The sequence below is a fragment of the Anser brachyrhynchus genome, assembly GCF_964034855.1.
Source record: "Anser brachyrhynchus genome assembly, chromosome: Z".
In the NCBI taxonomy this organism is placed as follows: Eukaryota; Metazoa; Chordata; class Aves; order Anseriformes; family Anatidae; genus Anser; species Anser brachyrhynchus.
The window spans coordinates 33,394,777-33,412,959 of record NC_137697.1 but is presented as its reverse complement, the minus strand read 5'-3'; the positions used below and the strand labels follow the sequence as shown (position 1 = coordinate 33,412,959).

At 38.6% G+C, this 18,183-nt stretch overlaps 1 protein-coding gene across 7 annotated transcripts in view; it reads right to left on the bottom strand.

Moving 5' to 3' along the window:
• Positions 1 to 18,183, bottom strand: part of LOC308185579 (transient receptor potential cation channel subfamily M member 6-like) — a gene marked incomplete at its 3' end in the record, with an annotated part of 83,698 nt that overhangs the window by 38,162 nt on the left and 27,353 nt on the right. For 5 of the 7 annotated variants that reach the window (XM_080573916.1, XM_080573915.1, XM_080573912.1 and 2 more), the window contains 10 exons: positions 17,652 to 17,731; positions 16,631 to 16,669; positions 9,076 to 9,253; positions 8,470 to 8,683; positions 7,489 to 7,613; positions 6,530 to 6,701; positions 4,981 to 5,155; positions 3,408 to 3,531; positions 2,494 to 2,566; positions 2,277 to 2,377 (listed from right to left, as the gene is read on the bottom strand). In XM_080573916.1, coding sequence (XP_080430042.1) covers positions 2,277 to 2,377; positions 2,494 to 2,566; positions 3,408 to 3,531; positions 4,981 to 5,155; positions 6,530 to 6,701; positions 7,489 to 7,613; positions 8,470 to 8,683; positions 9,076 to 9,253; positions 16,631 to 16,669; positions 17,652 to 17,731 — 1,281 coding nt within the window. The remainder of the gene's footprint in view (positions 1 to 2,276; positions 2,378 to 2,493; positions 2,567 to 3,407; positions 3,532 to 4,980; positions 5,156 to 6,529; positions 6,702 to 7,488; positions 7,614 to 8,469; positions 8,684 to 9,075; positions 9,254 to 16,630; positions 16,670 to 17,651; positions 17,732 to 18,183) is intronic. The other 2 variants (XM_080573911.1, XM_080573910.1) reach the window with 1 other exon arrangement.

Sequence of the window (18,183 nt, the reverse complement as noted above, 5' to 3'; positions counted from 1 at the left end):
CTCTCTTTTTCGACATATGACAAAAGCCATTTCAAGGTACTATATTTCAAGATCTCTCTATAGAACTTGATGTTCTTTAAAGCAGACTTCTCTTCACATATGAGAGAGAACCTGTGTTAGGATAAACTCTCTCAAACACGCTGCAAAGCAGAGCTCTACCTACAGCAGTATCGAAACTGTGAAAACTCTCTAGTCATAGTACTTGCACAGAACTTAAGAGGACATCTACATGCAAAATAACAAAGGAGCTGGACATAGAGAGTCATAGAACCCCAAGTCCCTCCACCTGTCTTCATAGGAGAGGTGTTCCAGCACTCTGATCACCCTTGTGGCCCTCCTCTGGACTCGCTCTAATATGTCCATGTCCTTCTTGTGCTGGGGCCCCAGGTGGGGTCCCATGAGAGCAGAGTAGAAGGGGAGAATCCCCTCCCTCAACCTGCTGGCCATGCTTCTTTTGATGCTGGCCAGAATACAGTTGGTTTTCTGGGCTACCAGTGTACATTGCCAGCTCATGTTGAGTTTCTCATCAATCAACACCCCTAGGTCCTTCTCCTCAGGGTTGCTTTCAATCCAGCCTATATTTGTGCTTAGGGTTGCCCAAGAACAAACTGAACTGTTCCAGTGCACAGCCATGCTCTCAGTGAAGAATTTTTTCATAGTATCCAAATATCCATGCATAAACTGTTGACCATTACAATTGCATTGTATGGGTACTCCTCTTTAAAAGAAAGCATTTAGGTCAAAATAGAATTTTAAAACTGTGTTTATTTATTTATTTGTTAATTTACAATGTATGAAGAAAATGTTGTTATTTAAGATTGTTTCCTACTTAATTGGCATAAGATTTTCCAGAACATGTTTCTTTCCAATTTCTGTTTGGAGAAGCAGCTAGAGATGTAAGCGTTGTTTATTACAAACTCCTTACATCTTACTCAAAGGGGGGAACATTATTTCATTATTTGACAATGACTTTTCATTCAAAATGGTGCTGAACAATTGTGCAGATATGAACAGGTACACAAATCTTTTTCAAACACATCTGAAGTAGAGGAACAGGGGCACATGGACTGCCAACAAATCCATAAAGGCCAAAGGATGATCAAGGTGTAAAAGAAACATGAGAAAAGAGAAGGCTATTGTAGAAATAGCAAATTAATTCATTGCCTCACTGCTCACTAGAGAATATTTAAGAAAGTTCCTACATTAAAGCTGTTCTTTATGGCAGACAAATCTGAGGAACTATGTCAAACTGAACTGTCGGTAGAAAAGATTTTAGAAGTCATCAGTAAAGTGGTATCAAATTGTCTGTACCAGGTAGTATTCACGTAAGATCTCCCAAGGAACAGATGCATAGCTGAAATCAGCCCTCTTAACAGCAGAATGGGAGATATTAAAAAAAAATGCAAATTAAAAAAAAAAAAAAAAAGAAAAGACAAAGAAATGTTTTACTTTGATAAATATGCACTCTTACAACAAATGGGACGTCCCAGCACTCTCAGCCTTTCCTCATAGGACAGGTGCTCCAGTCCCTTAATCACCTTTGTGGCCCTACATTGGACTCCCTCCAGTACGTCCAGGTAGCTGTTGTACTGGCGGGGAGCGTAGAAATGGACACAGTCTTCCAGGTGCAGCTTCACCAGTGCTGGCAATACTTTTCCTAATGCAGCCAACAATACCGTTAACCTTCATAGTGGCATATTGCTGACTCATGTTTAACGTGGCACCTACTAGGTCATTTTCTGCAAAGCTAAGCCACAATGGCATGCTAACCACAGATAATTTTATTTCTACCTGTCAATACCATAAAGGATTCAGTATTTGTCTTGGGATATCCATATTCTCTGGAGCTAGGAAAACACAGACAACACTCCTTTGTAGTTTATTCCTTCAAAGAAAAGAATGTTCTGGGTTACCGTGAAATGTCTGTGATCATCAGTGGTTGTCAACATAGGCTTGAGGGATACATATCCAGAAGGACCACTGAAACTATTTGAAAAAGCTAGCAGTGAAAACTATGGGAATTTTAGACAGCATCGCTTTTCTGGGTAACCAAGTGCATTGATTTTTCATCTGATGCCCTCAACTGTCTCTACAGTTGAGCACTTTGCAATTTTAAGAACAATGCTTCTTCAAAATAAGAGATGATTACCCCAAAAGACTGACTCCAAGCACCAAACTACTCCTCATTTAAAAAGCCTGACAAATGCAAATCATGGAAAATCAGTCATAACAATAAAGTGTAAAGGTACTGCAAAAAAAATAAAATGTAAGAGTACCTTCCAGTGTTGTCCATAAACCAATATATGTGTCTTGGCAATATCTAGCTGGTTCCAGGCCAATGCCAAATCCAGCTGATCTGAAGCAGACATATTTGTACCTAGAAAACAAGCAAAGGACCGAGTAGTCTTCACACATTGATGTTACTCTTTTGCTTTGAAAGGATAAGCCAGTGGGACTGTATTTCAGACGAAAGCAGATCGTATTTTTGGGTACCTTTCAGGAGTGCAGTCAGAATTGCCAAATCAATGTCCTGCTGCTCTTCAGACTCCACATCAAGTATGGTTATCTGTTAGAATTGCAGAAGTACACTATTTGAGGTGGGGTAAAGAAGTCTGTGGTTATTTCTTCTTGGCTGTGGTAGATTAAATTATAAACACTTCAACACAAATACTGGCAAAGGCCCGGTCATGATTTTCCTTTGTTTCAGAAAGACAATGTACCAGTTTGCTTTGTAATACAATAGCATACAAGACAAATTGGCATCAACCTACTGCATAATGTCTGTTTCCTTTTGATTAGTTTTAAAGCTACAAAATGTAAAAATGCAACGTGATGAATAACTACGTAGCTTTCAACTAGAAAACAGACACTCCAATTAAGTAAAACAAATAATAATAAAAACATATTGGATAGTTTCCGTTTTAGTAGCAATGATTACAACTGTCGTTATTCCCAAAAAAAATATTTGGCAACTCCAAATGAGTTCCTGAGCCAATAAAAATGGCAGCGCATTTTATCCTGATATTCAGAGACAAATTCTAACACAGTTCTGGTACAAGTAGAAGAATAGATAGAACCATTTCCAAATTACAAAGAACACAGTACTAGAGCATTAAAAAAGTAAAAATTAATTGATCTTTCCTGTGAAAACAAAGATGTCCAGCCTCTACTAAAATCAGAAAGACTGTCATTTCATAAGCAGCCATCAAGACTTCCAAAGTTAACTAAGCAGCCTCTGTGGAGCTACTTAGTATATAAATTAGTACAGACACTTTTGTATCATATTTACTTTAGGGATAACACCGTTACTTTTACAACTGCTGCATCCATGCCAACCGACCACAGAAAGGGCAAAAAGCTAACAGAAAATTAAGATATAAAAAAGTCAGAGCGTTAATCCTACTCACAGACTCTCTGTGCTCCATGCATTCCATCAAAATGTGAAATAGATTACTGGACTGTTTCTGCCCCAAACTAAACATATTTTGAATCATTACCAAAACCTCCTCTTTCACTTGAGGGCGCAGCTCCCTGAAAAACAGATATACAAGCTGAAATGTGTATTTTTTTGGGGCTACTTCTTCCCAGCCCAAATGACATCTAAGCAAGAGATAGAGACTGCAGAGACACTTGTAGATCTCTTATACTTCCACTTCTCTGTTGACATCTTCCTCCCTTTGCTCAACAAAACAAAACAAAGGCATCCCATAACTTAAATTATTATTTGCACAGACATTCGTTCTGACCATACATATGTATTATTGGAAACTGAAGAAATGGAACAGTTAAAAATTTTCAAAGGATTATCTGTGAATACAAAGCAAACAGCCACTAAAAGTTCAGAAACCTTTTTTCTTTCTTTCAGTATTAATATAGGGATAAAATTAAATTCCTCATTAGTTCCTCGTTATTCTTGATCTCTCTCTTTTTCCCTCATCTTTTTTCCTCTCATTTCTCTCTGCTAACCCTTCTGTTCATATTCTTCCTTCCTTCTCAAATGACAGGATTTTTTTTTTTAAAGATCAAAGAATATTGAAGACAAAGCAAGTGAAAAAAGTGAAAAATATTACCCCTTCCTCCCTCTTCCCCCCAAATATTTAGAAAAGTTCATGGAATCATAAGAGATTGGAAGGGACCTTAAAGATCATCTAATTCCAACCCCTTGCCATGGGCAGGGACACCTTTCACTAAATCAGGTTGCTAATAAATAATAAATAAATTATTAGGATATATACATAGTGAATAACTAAGTTTATTAAGCTGTTAATTTCTGTTTAATTAGAACAATTCCAGGTCAGATTGTGTGTGTTTTTTTTTTAAATTGACTTTTATGTAAAAAGCCCTTTTGCCTTTGAAAAACCTTCACAAAAATATTAATTTGCTGTAGAAATATATTTGTTTATTTACATTTTGGATACAAAATTTGCATCAAGTTAGGTTTAATGCAGAGTCTGAGGCTAAGACTGCACTGGAAGTCACAAACAGAATTACAGTAAGGATGACAAATCTGGGTAAACAAAGCCAAAACCAAAGCACATTGCTCCTTCTCCCACCCCAGCCTGAGGTGCCTACAGCCACTAACCCCAGCCGTAATCTCAAACATGCTGTGAACCCAAGCTCCAAGGCCACTTGCAGAATATTGATGACATATGAAAGGATTGGATCAAAACTTGAGGCACTGTGGGGTCCCTCAGCAGTGTCCCTAGACAAAGGTGAGAAACATAATGATTCAAAATACCTACATGCATTTTCTTTTTCCTCTGAAAACAAAAAAAAAAATAATCCCTTAGCAAATTTGGCAGAGACATTTTTTTAGCACTAGTTTGAGGAAGGGAAGGAAGAAACACTGCTCCCACTTCACAGAAGTAAAAGACAGCGAAAGCCCATGGCAGGGTCATCATCAGAAGCATTAGAAATCATCTCCTTTTGGGACAGGCTTTTTACAGCCCCTCCCAACACAACAGACCATGCACTACTCACCCTGTATCACCTGTGTGTTTGTGGGTAAAAGCCAGGATATCTGCAGCTCTGCCAGTGCCCTCATAGACCACCACAGGGACAGGTGGACTGGTCCTCACGTACTCCCACACCATTAGAATCACATTGGGACCTCCTTCCACCACCAACCCAACTATGGGTACACCTTGGCCCATTCCTGTTTCAAAACACACGTAACCAGTTACAAACAGGTCTCAGTAACACACACACACAAAATCAGGACATCTGATCAATACTTATGAAGAAGTCTCATAGCAACTACATGATTCAACAGAGAGGAAATCATGCCTCCACTATCTCTAATTTAAGTCTGATTTTCACAGAACTTCTGTTACCAGATCAAAATGACCATGAAAACCTCCCAATAAAGTTCTAGCATCAGAAAGAAGGAATATCTTTCTGAATATCCTGCCCTTTACATTAGCTCTCACACATGCAAGGACACTGACAGCATTTTAAATGCGATCCATATCCATTTTGTTACCTGCACATAAAAAAAAGTAATTAGGAACCTTTTAAGGACTTTCTCAAGTTTTACAGTAGCAGGCTATTTTTCTTACTAATCAGAAATATTTCCAATAAGATGCAATATAAATAATAATAATAAAAAAATAGAAATAGTCTGACTTGAAGTCCTAATAAAAAAATCAGAGGCTGAGTAAGAAGCTCTAAATATGAACAGATTAAAAACTGAGTTAGTTTCTAAATACTATATTGTAAGCAAATAAAGAAAACAAGGATTCAATATTATAACTCTACTAAAGTTTTTTAACATACATAAAGATTTAAATCATTAGGTAAGAATGAACTTTCCACAAATGACTTATACAAACTAGTAAATACAAAGAAATACTTGTCTATGTAATAAATATTTCCTTCATGTTTTCTATACTATAATTCAGTTACTGCCTAAGCAACCAATGGAAGTTGCACAAACTGACAAACAGAAACACTGGATAAAAGTACTCCTTTTGCAACCAGTCTTTGCCTCTGTACCTGGGGAGGACATAAGCTGGTAATATAGAAAAGTGATAAGGATAAAAGTAATAAATGGGGAGAAGAACACAAATTCGACCAAATGTGACAGTTTTTCTGCCTGGCAAAATGTTGCAAAACTGTCTAGTGCTTATATAAAGACCATGCAAAACTGTGTGAAGTGAGAAAATGCTCAATACATCTGAGTCATTTAGATGTCCCTACAACTAAGAAACCAAAATGTGAGTTAGTCCAGATGCCTAATGCTTTATGAGAATGCTGTCCTTTTTATTTTTTCTGATATTCAGAATTCAAGACAGTTGCACTGAGCAACTTTCAACCTCAGTGAAATCTACGGAAAATGAATCAGAATCCTTTAGGTTGCAAAAGACCCTTAAGATCATTAAGTCCAACCATCAACTTAACACTACCAATTCCACCATTAAACCACATCCCTAATTGCCACATTCACAAGAAGATGACAGGAAATGTCAAGTACCTTCACGATCTTTTAAACAGGGTTTTCTGTAATAAAGCTGACCATGGCAGTACTTACTTGCGTGTATTTTTTGAAGTGACAAATACTTCTCCAAATTCCTCCTAAGCATCATTTCATTCCCATATTTGCCTACTGTCCCATCATCTGCCATTAGAAAATGAGAATGCATGCTGTTGAGGGTACTTAGCTTGCTGAGTGGATTACCAAGAGTCTGGTATAGGCAAACTACCTATGAAAACCAAAATAAAAAGATCTTCACAGAAACCAGCAAAATATCACCAGGTACGTCAACTCATTTTTATGTATTTCTTCATCACATTGCAATCTTATGAAAGTCTCTATCATGCTTTTTGTTGCTCTAGCCAAGAATGGGCTTTCATTTTATATGATCTTAACAGCAACAAAACCACAATTTATTGCACAGAAAACATTTCTGATTAGGCAGGCTTGCAGTCCTTAGTCAGGGTCACTGCCTGCCTTTCTTTGCAATAGTTGAAACACAGTGGCATATTTTTCCTGGGTGTATTTCTGTTAAAAACATGTAAGCTACTATTTATCAGGAATTAATGTGCCTTACATATCAAGTGTTTTTCAACAGTTAAGTAGATTGTGCCCTCACATTGGCCACTTACATAAAATTCTAATTTATGAACAAAAATCACACATAATAATAGCCTTTTTGTGTATACCATTAACCTGACTGCCTATCCTAAATCACATGAGTATAGAAATACATCATTTGCATCCACTGGAGAGTTACCTAATTAATTACAAAATTTCAAAAAAGGAATGACAATTTCCTATAAGAAATGTTTTAAAATTATTCATTTACATAAGAAAAACAAAATACAGTGTCTCAACATGCCACAGAATTCCCCTACTGTGCAAAATCTAAGCCTCTGTTACTAAGAAAAAATACCCAATCAGGGAAATAAAGCAAGCAGAAAATAAGGTATGCACAAAAGCTAAAACATTGCCAGAACATGAAGGGTTTTAATAAAATGTGTCAAACTCACATCTTTGCCAATGAGATCCCTCTGGTTCTCAATGATACCCCATGGGGGGATCCCAACAGCACAAATCTTTCTCAGGTATGGTGAGGCACGACCTTTCAGTGCATCCCCCACATGCCTGGACACTCCTAAACAGACAATTAACAATCATTTTTCTTCTACATTCATAGACTCGCTACAGGACAGAAATGAAAGAGTTTTCCATCATGTACTTTATTCTGTGGTTATGTTTTGATCAGAAATAAACCTCCTCCCTGCTTGTATACTTGATGTGCCTTGCAGTAATCGTAAGGCTCAGATGTAATGTGCCAATGCTTCATACTCAACACAAATTTTTAGTTAATAATTCTAACATATGTGCTACTGGGACTTTCTACCTGAATTGAAACTTTATTATTTACATAACTGTAGAGGCTGGTTCTCCTGTAAGGTCACTTGATTGAATAAAAGCTAAAGAAGTAAAATTGTTTCAGTTCTGTGGCTTACTGATCACGTCAGTTTTTGAGAGTAGAAAAATCCACAGGGATTTTCAGATAATAAAATAAGCTAGTTGTAAGGATTATCATAACTCAAAAATTTCTTAATTATAAAACAGGAGTTAAATTTAGATTTGAAAACAGTTTCCAAAACACTGCTTATAGTCCTCAGAAGCTAAATATTTCAATAAAGCAGATAAAACTGACTGAAAATAAGTTCTGCTTAACTACTATCAGCTGGCACTGTGTTTCTTACTACATGCAGAATACTCTTTGCTCGTCAATAGAACAATAAAAATAAAATACAACAAAATATTCAGAATGCCTGTCAACAGCAAAGGCACTGTTACTTTTTGAATTATGCATTGTTCCTAAACCAGAAATGCTTTATTTTTGTGGTAAAATATCACAAATATCAAACAATTTAATTATATTTGCCCCAAATATATATGCTTATATACAGACAAGAACACCAGAGGGAGACTAAAACAAATAAGAATTACAATACCACTGTTGATGCCTTCTGTAATTATCCATGCTCCTGTAGTCTCAGCAGCCTTCACCAGTCCCTTGCTGAAAACCTGCTTGATCTTTGAGGGAAGCTTGAAATTTTGAATGCCTCCATGAACGGAGATAACTAGCTTTGGCAACTCCATTTGCCATTCTTTAACCATCAAGTGTAACAGCTGATCCAAATTGCTATCATAAGAGAGTCTAATATACTGGAAGAAAGTCAAAAAAATTGGTAAAATAAACATCCTTAAAATACTCCTAGAGAAGAAAATGCAACATTTTATGAAGTTCCCACCTCTAACATCTTAAACACTTTGTGCAGGATCACAATTTTCATAATACTATTAAAGTGATAGCACAAAAATACATCAGTGAGCAATACAGACAGAAAGACAAGCTATTCTTAATTACAGTGAAGTTCAACATAAAAATATTATGCACACGCTCTAACTTGAATTACGTTTAGGTTCCCCTGCTCTCTTAAGAAAAACCATCCAATATTCACCCAGCGTCACTCTTCACCTTTCTTACACGGGAATTATAAGAAGAAATCAGACATATATACCACTAACATTCATTAAGAATAGAATTACATGCAAACCTTGGCATGGTAAGTGTGATCTCCATCTTGAAAATTGATTGTTCCAAATGCATCCGTTGGACTCATCTTTGTATGTTTTTGCACAGACCATTCTTCATCTCTCTGCAGTGCAGGCTGATAGACAGGCCAACAACCGTCTAATCCTGGGTGATCTCCAATCAGACGTCCACAGCAGCATCTCACATTAGAGAGGTGAGATAAAGAGATTAGACACAGAGAAACAATTTTATACTATACACACTTGTGCGCAGCTCTAGGATCATCACCAAAATAGCCCAAATAATTTTCCTGCAAAGAAGAGTATCTTTCTGACACTGAATAAAATAAAAATGAGCACAGCTAAAAAATCTCAGAAATGACAAAATGACATTGAATTAAATATACATGCTTTACTAGATACATGACTTGTTCTCTGTCTTGAGAACACTGCTAACAGTTTGACAGTTTACCCAGAAATTAATTTTGACCTGAGATTTACTGGACTTGTGAAATTTCAGAGGAATATCTTAGGACACCAAGATTTGTTATGGTTATTACCACAGGTTATTCTAGGTATTAAAGAAATATCTAGTAGTTACACTCATTAACTGGGAGGAGAGGAGCAACCCTCAGTCTAGAGACACCATTGTACTAACCCTTGGACATCAGCAAAGTGAATATACAAAATAAATTAAGTGCAACATTATGAGAAATTTAGCAGAAGCTCAGTTAGCATTAAAGGTTTGCAACAGGATGAATAACCCAGACTCCAAATTCAATCAGTATTACTGTCATACAGGCTCCAACAGGCTCCCGCCAGTTCTACAAGGGTAACTTTGATGTATTTATAGTGACATCTGACACTCCAGTTTTCCTTTAGACATTTCAAATGTTAACATACTCTGGGAAATGGAGATAAATTCTTCCCCTTTACTCTGTAAAATAACAAATAACCTCCAAAAGCCCAAATTCAGTCAAAAGACTGCCTTGGGACTCTGATGCATTTCTGGTGAATCTGGGTGCAAGCTAGATGTAAACTTGATCTACAAAACCCTCAAAAACTCAAAAAGAGAGACTATTTTCTGTGCAGATGAGTGTAAACTAACCAGTGAAAGATAAATACATAAAAAAAAAAAAGGCACTAAGCAAATTAAGGAAATGAACTGCTTTAGAGAGGTACTTTTTGACACCTAGAAACCAAAAAATTTTGTTTGCATCCCTGTTTTCTTAAACAGGCAAATAGCAAATCATATTTGATCGATGTAATGCTCTACAAAAGCAAACTGGAGAAAGAAGCCTCCTACAGTTATGGGTAATTAATAAATCAATTAGTCTTACTCAGTGAAGTATTACAGAGTCATAGAAACCTTAAGCTGCAAAAAAGACTTGAGCTCTGTTATCATATGTATGATGGTGCTTAGCTAGAAGTCAGAAAGCAATAGGGGCTATCAAAAATGCCTGACTTTTGTCAAGCTAATTCAACATGGATTAGCTAATTTAGTAGGAAATCACAGAAATACAGGGATTTTCCACAAAGTCAGGCACGCAGTCACAAATGAATCCTGTAAAAATAAAGAGGAATTGATCTAGCTGGAAGTAGGGAGAAAGCCTCATTGAGACCCTTTTTGTCAGTCTATTCTAACCAGAAGTATTCTCCAGTCCAGCTCACTGCATTCACTGCATGATTCCACAACCATTTGCACCATGGTGGTGATAAGGAAAAAACAAAACAAACAAAAATAAATAAATAAATATTAAAAAACAAGAAATAGCAGAGCAGGCACAGGAGCTGATGAAACTAGCTACTGATCTAGAAATCTTATTCTGATGACCCCAAAATCAAGACCTGCTGTAACTCTGACTCCTCAGAGGCAATCCAGGTCAAGGATCATGAACTAGACAAAAAGTATCCAAGCTGGAACTTGGAGAATAAGCCAGTCACACCAAAACATTTACAGATACACAATGAAATGACTGTTTCAGGAAACTGCATGGGTTCAACACAGATGGAAGATCATTGCAGATCTTGTGAGTGCTGTCGAATAGCGCGTGGACTCAGACTTCATTGAGAGTTGCTACAGAGCCATACCTAAAGTTCTAAAAGTGTTTCAGAGCAATGTAGCTGCAAAGCCAGATAACACAAGCAAAACAGCCTTGGATAACATCTGCCTGCAAAGGACATGAGGGCAATGACTATACTTGTTTATGGCTCTGCCCATGTACCTCAAAGGAAGGACCAGAAAAAAGAAATAGCTTTGATTTTATTATGGGTCTTCGGAGGGCATATTTCCTTACAGGTGAGGTATTAGCCTTCTTGCTCCATTTTTTTTTTCTCATACTTTTGCTCTTCTGGGGACTCCAGGGTATGAGACAGTAAGATATCCACAAAAAAAGAGATCTCCAAAGGAAAAATGAGTAACAGTGTCCTTACTCATTTTGGTCCTGAAAATATCTTGTTGTCACCATTCTGCTCCTGGAGTAGTCTCACCATAACAAACCCATTTATGCAGGAGTCATTCTGGAAGACAGTGAGCCAATAGTAGTCCCAACTAAATACTACATCAACTTTAATTAGTTACTATACCACATTACACAGTCCAATCCAGCACAGGCCAGTGCTTGGAAGAACAGCATTGAAAAACAATCAGACTCATTATCAGTGCATTAAATTTTCTAAAATCTGAATTAATTTCAGTCTACAGAGTAAACCATCATCAAATATGAGCACAGAATGACTATCTAATGTTACTGCTCCATACAGGGTCACATCAGCTGTACTTTCTAGAACAGCAAGAGCCAGAGCAACCTTCTTTTTTAAAGCAGAGATCCTATAGAAAGCAACCAACTATCTGGCATGACAAATCAGTGCAGTAACCTTGAAACTGAGAGGCCCAATGAACATTTAACAGCTTTAGTAATTAACAGCATTAGCTCTGCATACTTTATGCTTGGATGCAAATACACCCACAGGTGAGCTGCACTCAGAACAGTTCAGCTACGCTCAGCAGACAGTGAAAGAATTGCACGTGGACCTAACACGTGCAACACAGGGTACATACACCTGCATTTACCTCAGCAATTACCATAATAAGAGGTATGAACTCAAAGGGTCTTGTATTTCCCAAGCAGCTCATGCTCTGCCACATGCTGGCATGCTCAGGCTCTTCAGCCAACTAGCAGTAACAGACCAGGTGGTAAGGCCTTCCTGATGTGAGAGTTCAAAAGGCAAGACCAAAAGGCTCTCAGAAAGGGTGAGGAAACCAAAGCACAACATCACACACATCTGTTTTGTTTTGCTTTTCTGTAAACTTTTGTGCTGTGTGCATAGCTACAGGGCTCAAGGAGGAGAGGAGCTCACAGCCAGGGTTGGTGGTTGAGCCAGGGATTGCATGGGAGCTCTGGAGCCACATACCCTGGGACCCATTAGGCTGCACCCCAGGGTGCTGATGGACAGCAGCCATACAAGGGCATTAGCCAGCTCCATCAGCTCTGAAAGGATCATGGAGATCAGCTGGAGAGAGGTAAATGCCACACCTGCCTTCAAAAATGGGGAAAACCCAACCTGAGGAAATGCAGGCCTGCTGGCCTCCCTTCAGTCCTGGGTGAGTTCACGGAGCGAGTCCTCCTGGAGCCCATGTCTGGGCACATGAGGGAGAAGGCAGTGACCAGGAGCAGTCAGTGACAGCTCACCAAGGATAAATCATGCCTGTCCCACCTGACTGCCCCCTGTGGGGTAAACCCTGGGGATGAGAGGAGAGCTGGGGATGCCGTTTACCCCACTCCAGCTGGGCACCAGGCACAGCTCCCCAGAACCTTGTGTCTGGGCTGGGATGTTGCAGTCCGGGAGGAGGACACCCACAAACAGGCAGGAGGGGAGGGGAGGGGAGGCACCAAGGCGGTGGTGCTGGAGGCCTTGCCCTGCGAGGCGAGGCTGCGGAGCGGGGCCGGTTCAGCTGGGAAAAGGGGTGGCTGCGGGGGGCTCCCAGCAGCAGCCCCAGCACCGTCAGGAGGGGACGGAGGAGATGCGGCCGGGCTCTGCCCAGCGGTGCCTGGTGGGAGGGTGGGAGGCAGGGCACGGGCTGAGGCACAAGGGGCTCAGGAGGGAGACGAGGAAAAGCCTTTTCCCCACCAGGACAGGCTGGCCGTGGAGCCAAGGCCCAGAGAGGTCGGGACTCTGCACCCTGGGTATTCACACCCCTGGGAGAAGCCCTGAGCAGCCCAGCCTGAGCCCAGGCTGAGCCTGCTCTGGGCTGGGGACCTCCTCAAGGCCCTGCCAGCCTGAATTTTTCTATGATACTGTGAATATGTTGCAAGCATAGTTTCAAAGTGTCAGCAACGACTCTACCATCTTTGCCCCAAAGTCTCACCAAGCTATTAGCAAAGAAGGGGACAATGTTAGTAACACAAAAGCACACCCCTGGAAAATCACACTTAAAACAAAAAGGAGAAATCTGGAGGATTATTGCTGAAGTAACTACAGTAACTACATTACAAAGTCCAGTGTCCTTGCAGGCAGCACTTCAGTGCCCAAAAATTCACAGAATCATAGAATGGTTTGGGTTGGAAGGGAACTTAAAGATCACCCAGTTCCAACCCCCTACCATCAGCAGGGAGGCCTCCCACTAGACCGGGTTGTCCAAAGCCCCATCCAATCCGGCCTTGAACACTTCCAGGGATGGGGCATCTACAGCCTCTCTAGGAAACCTGTTCCAGTGCCTAACCAACCTCATCATTAAAAATGTCTTCCTTATATCTAATCTAGTATCTACCCTCTTTCAGTTTAAAACCATTACCCCTTGTCCTGTCATTACACTCCCTAATAAGGAGATTTCCATCTTTCCTGTGGGTCCCCTTTAAATACTGGAAGGCCTCTGTAAGGTCTCTGCAGAGCCTTCTCTTCTATAGATTAGACCACCCCAACTCTCTCAGCCTTTTTTCATAGTAGAGGTGCTCCAGCCCTCTGATCATCTTCGTGGCACTCCTCTGGACCCGCTCCAGCAGTTCCCTAACTTTCTGTGGGTCCCAGAGCTGAACACATTATGCCAGGTGGAGTTTCATGAGAGGGGAGTACAGGGGGGAAAATCACCTCCTTGGACCTGCCGCCCATGCTTCTTTTGATACAGCCCTAAATGTGTCTAAATGGTCAAATATAGAGACAATTTATGAGAGCACCTCAGATATGTAAGGATTCAGAAGTATGGCACTATGCTGCTGAATATTCACATAGTGAGACTGGTCTAGGTGTTTTCTGGTATGTAGTTGTTAGCATTGCACTGAAGGGGCCATTTCAACACACCAGGGAAGAATGGACAAACAAGTGTGTTAGTGAGTTTATCAAATGTCATTAGCAACTACTTCATGGAGTTATTCTACTTAGTATTAGCAAATAGTTGTGTAACTCAATCATAAACCGCAAACCTTGGAAGTTCTCTACAAATAAGAAATCATTAAGAGATTTCAATTGCCTGTTATATTGTGTCAAATTATAATAGGCAATAAGTACATTCACATCAATTTTGGGCTGAGTGGAAAATCACAGATCTCAAGAGGCCTAAACCTGACTTCACTGCTGACCTAATAAATACAATATAAACAGTTATAACACTAAGGTGAAAATGATTTCCTCTTGTTAAGAACAGAAAAATTCTTCTCAAATAAAGTTCTCAAATAAAGTGCATAATAAGATACACAAGTAGAAAAGAAGAGTTAACATTTGGGGAAATGTACTTGCATGACTGAATGGCTGACTGAAATGAACATCAGACACCTACACACATTCTGCATGTATAGGGAGAGGGACATACAGGATCCATGGGAAAATGCTCAACAAATAGTAAAAGAAACAACTACAAGATGAAAAGTAGAAATCCAAAGGTATGGGATCTCTTTACAGAGAAAAGTGAAAGAGAAAAAATAAATGCATCCCATTTTCCATTTTCTCTTCCTCCTTCGCCTACCATAATATTAGCATTCATGCAACTAAATAATGGTTCATTAGGTGGCTGATTTGGTGGAAAGCTATTTTTTTTCCTCTAGGTTAATTTTCATACTAATGAGCTTCCAAGACCAACTAACAATATGGTCACACTATGAGCAGGGTGAAAGAGGTGGCACAGAACTACAGAACTGCTGTGGTCCTGATTTAGACTGGATTAAACCATGAGATTAAACCACGAAATTATACCCTAAGTACTCCTTTACTTAGCTCACCTGGCCCCAAAGGAATAACCGTCTTGGAAGTGCAAGTTAACTTCAGCTTTCTTTCTATTTCTAGAACATTTGCAAAAAAAATCTTTGGATCTCCTTTCTTCTGCTCTAAAGCAAAATATGCATACAACCATTCTTTATGGACAGATACCAGATAGAGGGAGTTGACCCTTTCTGAACTAATTCTGCACAGAATGTTTGCTTTACTTACAAATCCATTTGCAGTCATATGATTTACAGCAGTATTTTATTTGCTTTTTGGAAAATGTGATTCTTGTTTCATACAGGACTTAGAAGCAAAACGAATAGAATAGAATAGAATAGAATAGAATAGAATAGAATAGAATAGAATAGAATAGAATAGAATAGAATAGAATAGAATAGAATAGAATAGAATAGAATAGAATAGAATAGAATAGAATAGAATAGAATAGAATAGAATAGAATAGAATAGAATAGAATAGAATAGAATAGAATAGAATAGAATAGAATAGAATAGAATAGAATAGAATAGAATAGAATAGGAATAGATCAGAACAGAACAGTTGGAAGGGACCTTCAGAGATCATCTTGTCCAACTGCAAAATGTGAAACATTTCATCAAAAAGCAAATAGTCAAGCTCACACAGATGACAGAATCATTTTGCATCAGCTTACTAGTCGTTAGTTATTGGAAACATTGTTTTCTGGTGCTTCAGCTTTCAAAGGCCTTTAATGTAAAATAAATAACAAGGAAAGATTAAATGTTCATTCAAAAAACTTCTAGTTTATAACCATAAACAATACTAAAAGCAGTTTGGGAACACTAGCTGAACTAAAAATGTTGGATTGAAAACAACTAGTTAATACAAGCCACAAATACTAGCTGTCTGAAAAATCAACACATCAGTTAAAACCACCAAAATGATGTGATTTTTGTTACTTGCTGAAGGCAGGGGCTTAGAATGCCCGGTGCAGAGCAGATGAAAACCTATCATCAGGGATGTTTATTTTGTTTCTGCTCTTTCCCTCATTCTTAATGTTTTCCATTGCTTTCCTCTCTCTCTCCTTTGTATCATCCAGGATATAGCTGGAATTGTTTCCCATGTTAACATCACATTTCTGTCTTTCATTCATCAAGAGAAGATTAAGACAAACTCACACACAGAAATTATTTAGACAAAATTTTCTACTGGGAGTAAGTTAAAGTTTACCCTACAATTATTTTATGTAGGTTTATGGTAAAATGTCTCCACCAGGTCCCCAGAAATTCTTTTCTGACATTGTAAGAGGAGGATATTTTTGCTGTCATTGCGTCCTAGACTAGGAATATCCGTTGCTGGTTTTAGGTCATTAGAAAAATCATAGATACATATTTATGCACTCTTACCTGATTAAATTCTGGCACACCTGGCATCCTGACGGACATCTGTGATAAATATGGATAATTAATACATGCATGTATAAAAGAAAACATCTGTTATGGTATTCATAAAATATCAATTCACATGTAATAAAACTCTTATTAACAGAATTAAAGGTTGTGTTCTTCTGCATTCACCCTTGGAAGAACTACTGGGTAACTTCACTGATTTGTTTGGGGTTTTACATCTCAGAATATACATTATATCTGCATTTCATAGATGAGTCTTCCTTCTCATCTACTCTACGCAATCCATGTGTTCAGAACAATACTATCCAAATTACAAGTTTACACCCTCAAAACGTGTTTTCACTGAGTATATTTAGGCAACACCATCCACTAGATACAGAGTTTGGAATGACAAATCATGTTCTTCTTCTCAGTTCCTAAATAGGTTGAGGATTTCATCTTTTCTTTACTCTTTTCACGCTCTATGCCAGCCTGAACAGAAACCTGTGTCTCTGAACTTTGATAAACAGCTGACATCATTTTGAGGAAGGAAGAAAACAGTAGAACAGGATTAAGAATTCCTGTGCAGCAGTAGTGCAATATTAGAAGCATGACACTTTTTTTTCTTTCAGTTGGACGCCATACCACAGTTTTGGTTACTGGACTGAGAGCAAGGCGCCTAGGAAGGAAAGGAAGGTCAATTGTTCTCAATTTCTAATCCAAACAAACAGTATCATAGAAACACAGAATAGTTTGGGATAGAAGGGACTTTAAAGATCACCTAGTTCCAACCCACCTGCCATGGCAGGGACACCTCCCACTACACCAGGTTGCTCAAACCCCATGCAACACTCCCAGGGATGGGGCAAACAACATCATTTAAAATGAACTGCTGAGATGTACTTAAAAATGGAGCAATCGCCAATGCAGCATTGCAAAACTGCAAAGAACTGCATCTAAACTTCACAAAACACCCATAAAAGTGTATTCTGATTCTTTCTAAACGTTAACAGAAAGAAAATGAAATTCATTGTGTTACCTGTGAGGATCTTTTAAATTGGGAATTATGTTTGCACATTCTCTTTTACTGAAGACTTCTTCAATCCAAGATTTGGGGGACTGAAAAGACATTGCAAACATAATTGTATTCCTTAACTTCAGAACACAGTGCCAAAAAATGCTTTACAAAGTCTACGTTGCTGTATATACATAATTCTGAATGATTCCTATCACAGTGTTAGATGATAACGAATTCTAGGAGATTAACCTACAGCTATCAATGGTCCTAGCCCTTCACTCCCAAGTTTTACAGAGCTCCATGGAAAGATGAACTATAAAATACATTCCCACCCCTCAGTAATAAACATGAGAATGATTTAGAGTATCACATACATGTAACAGAGGAAGTGGCAAGGATAAATTAGGACTGCTTAAAGGACTGCACATTACTTCTGACTAGCAAGAAGACTATTAAGTGACAATTTTACTAAACCTGAAAATGTGCAAAAATGCAGTATTTTCTTTTTGCCTGAAAGTGATTGTTGACTCCTTCTTATTATTATCAGAGTTCA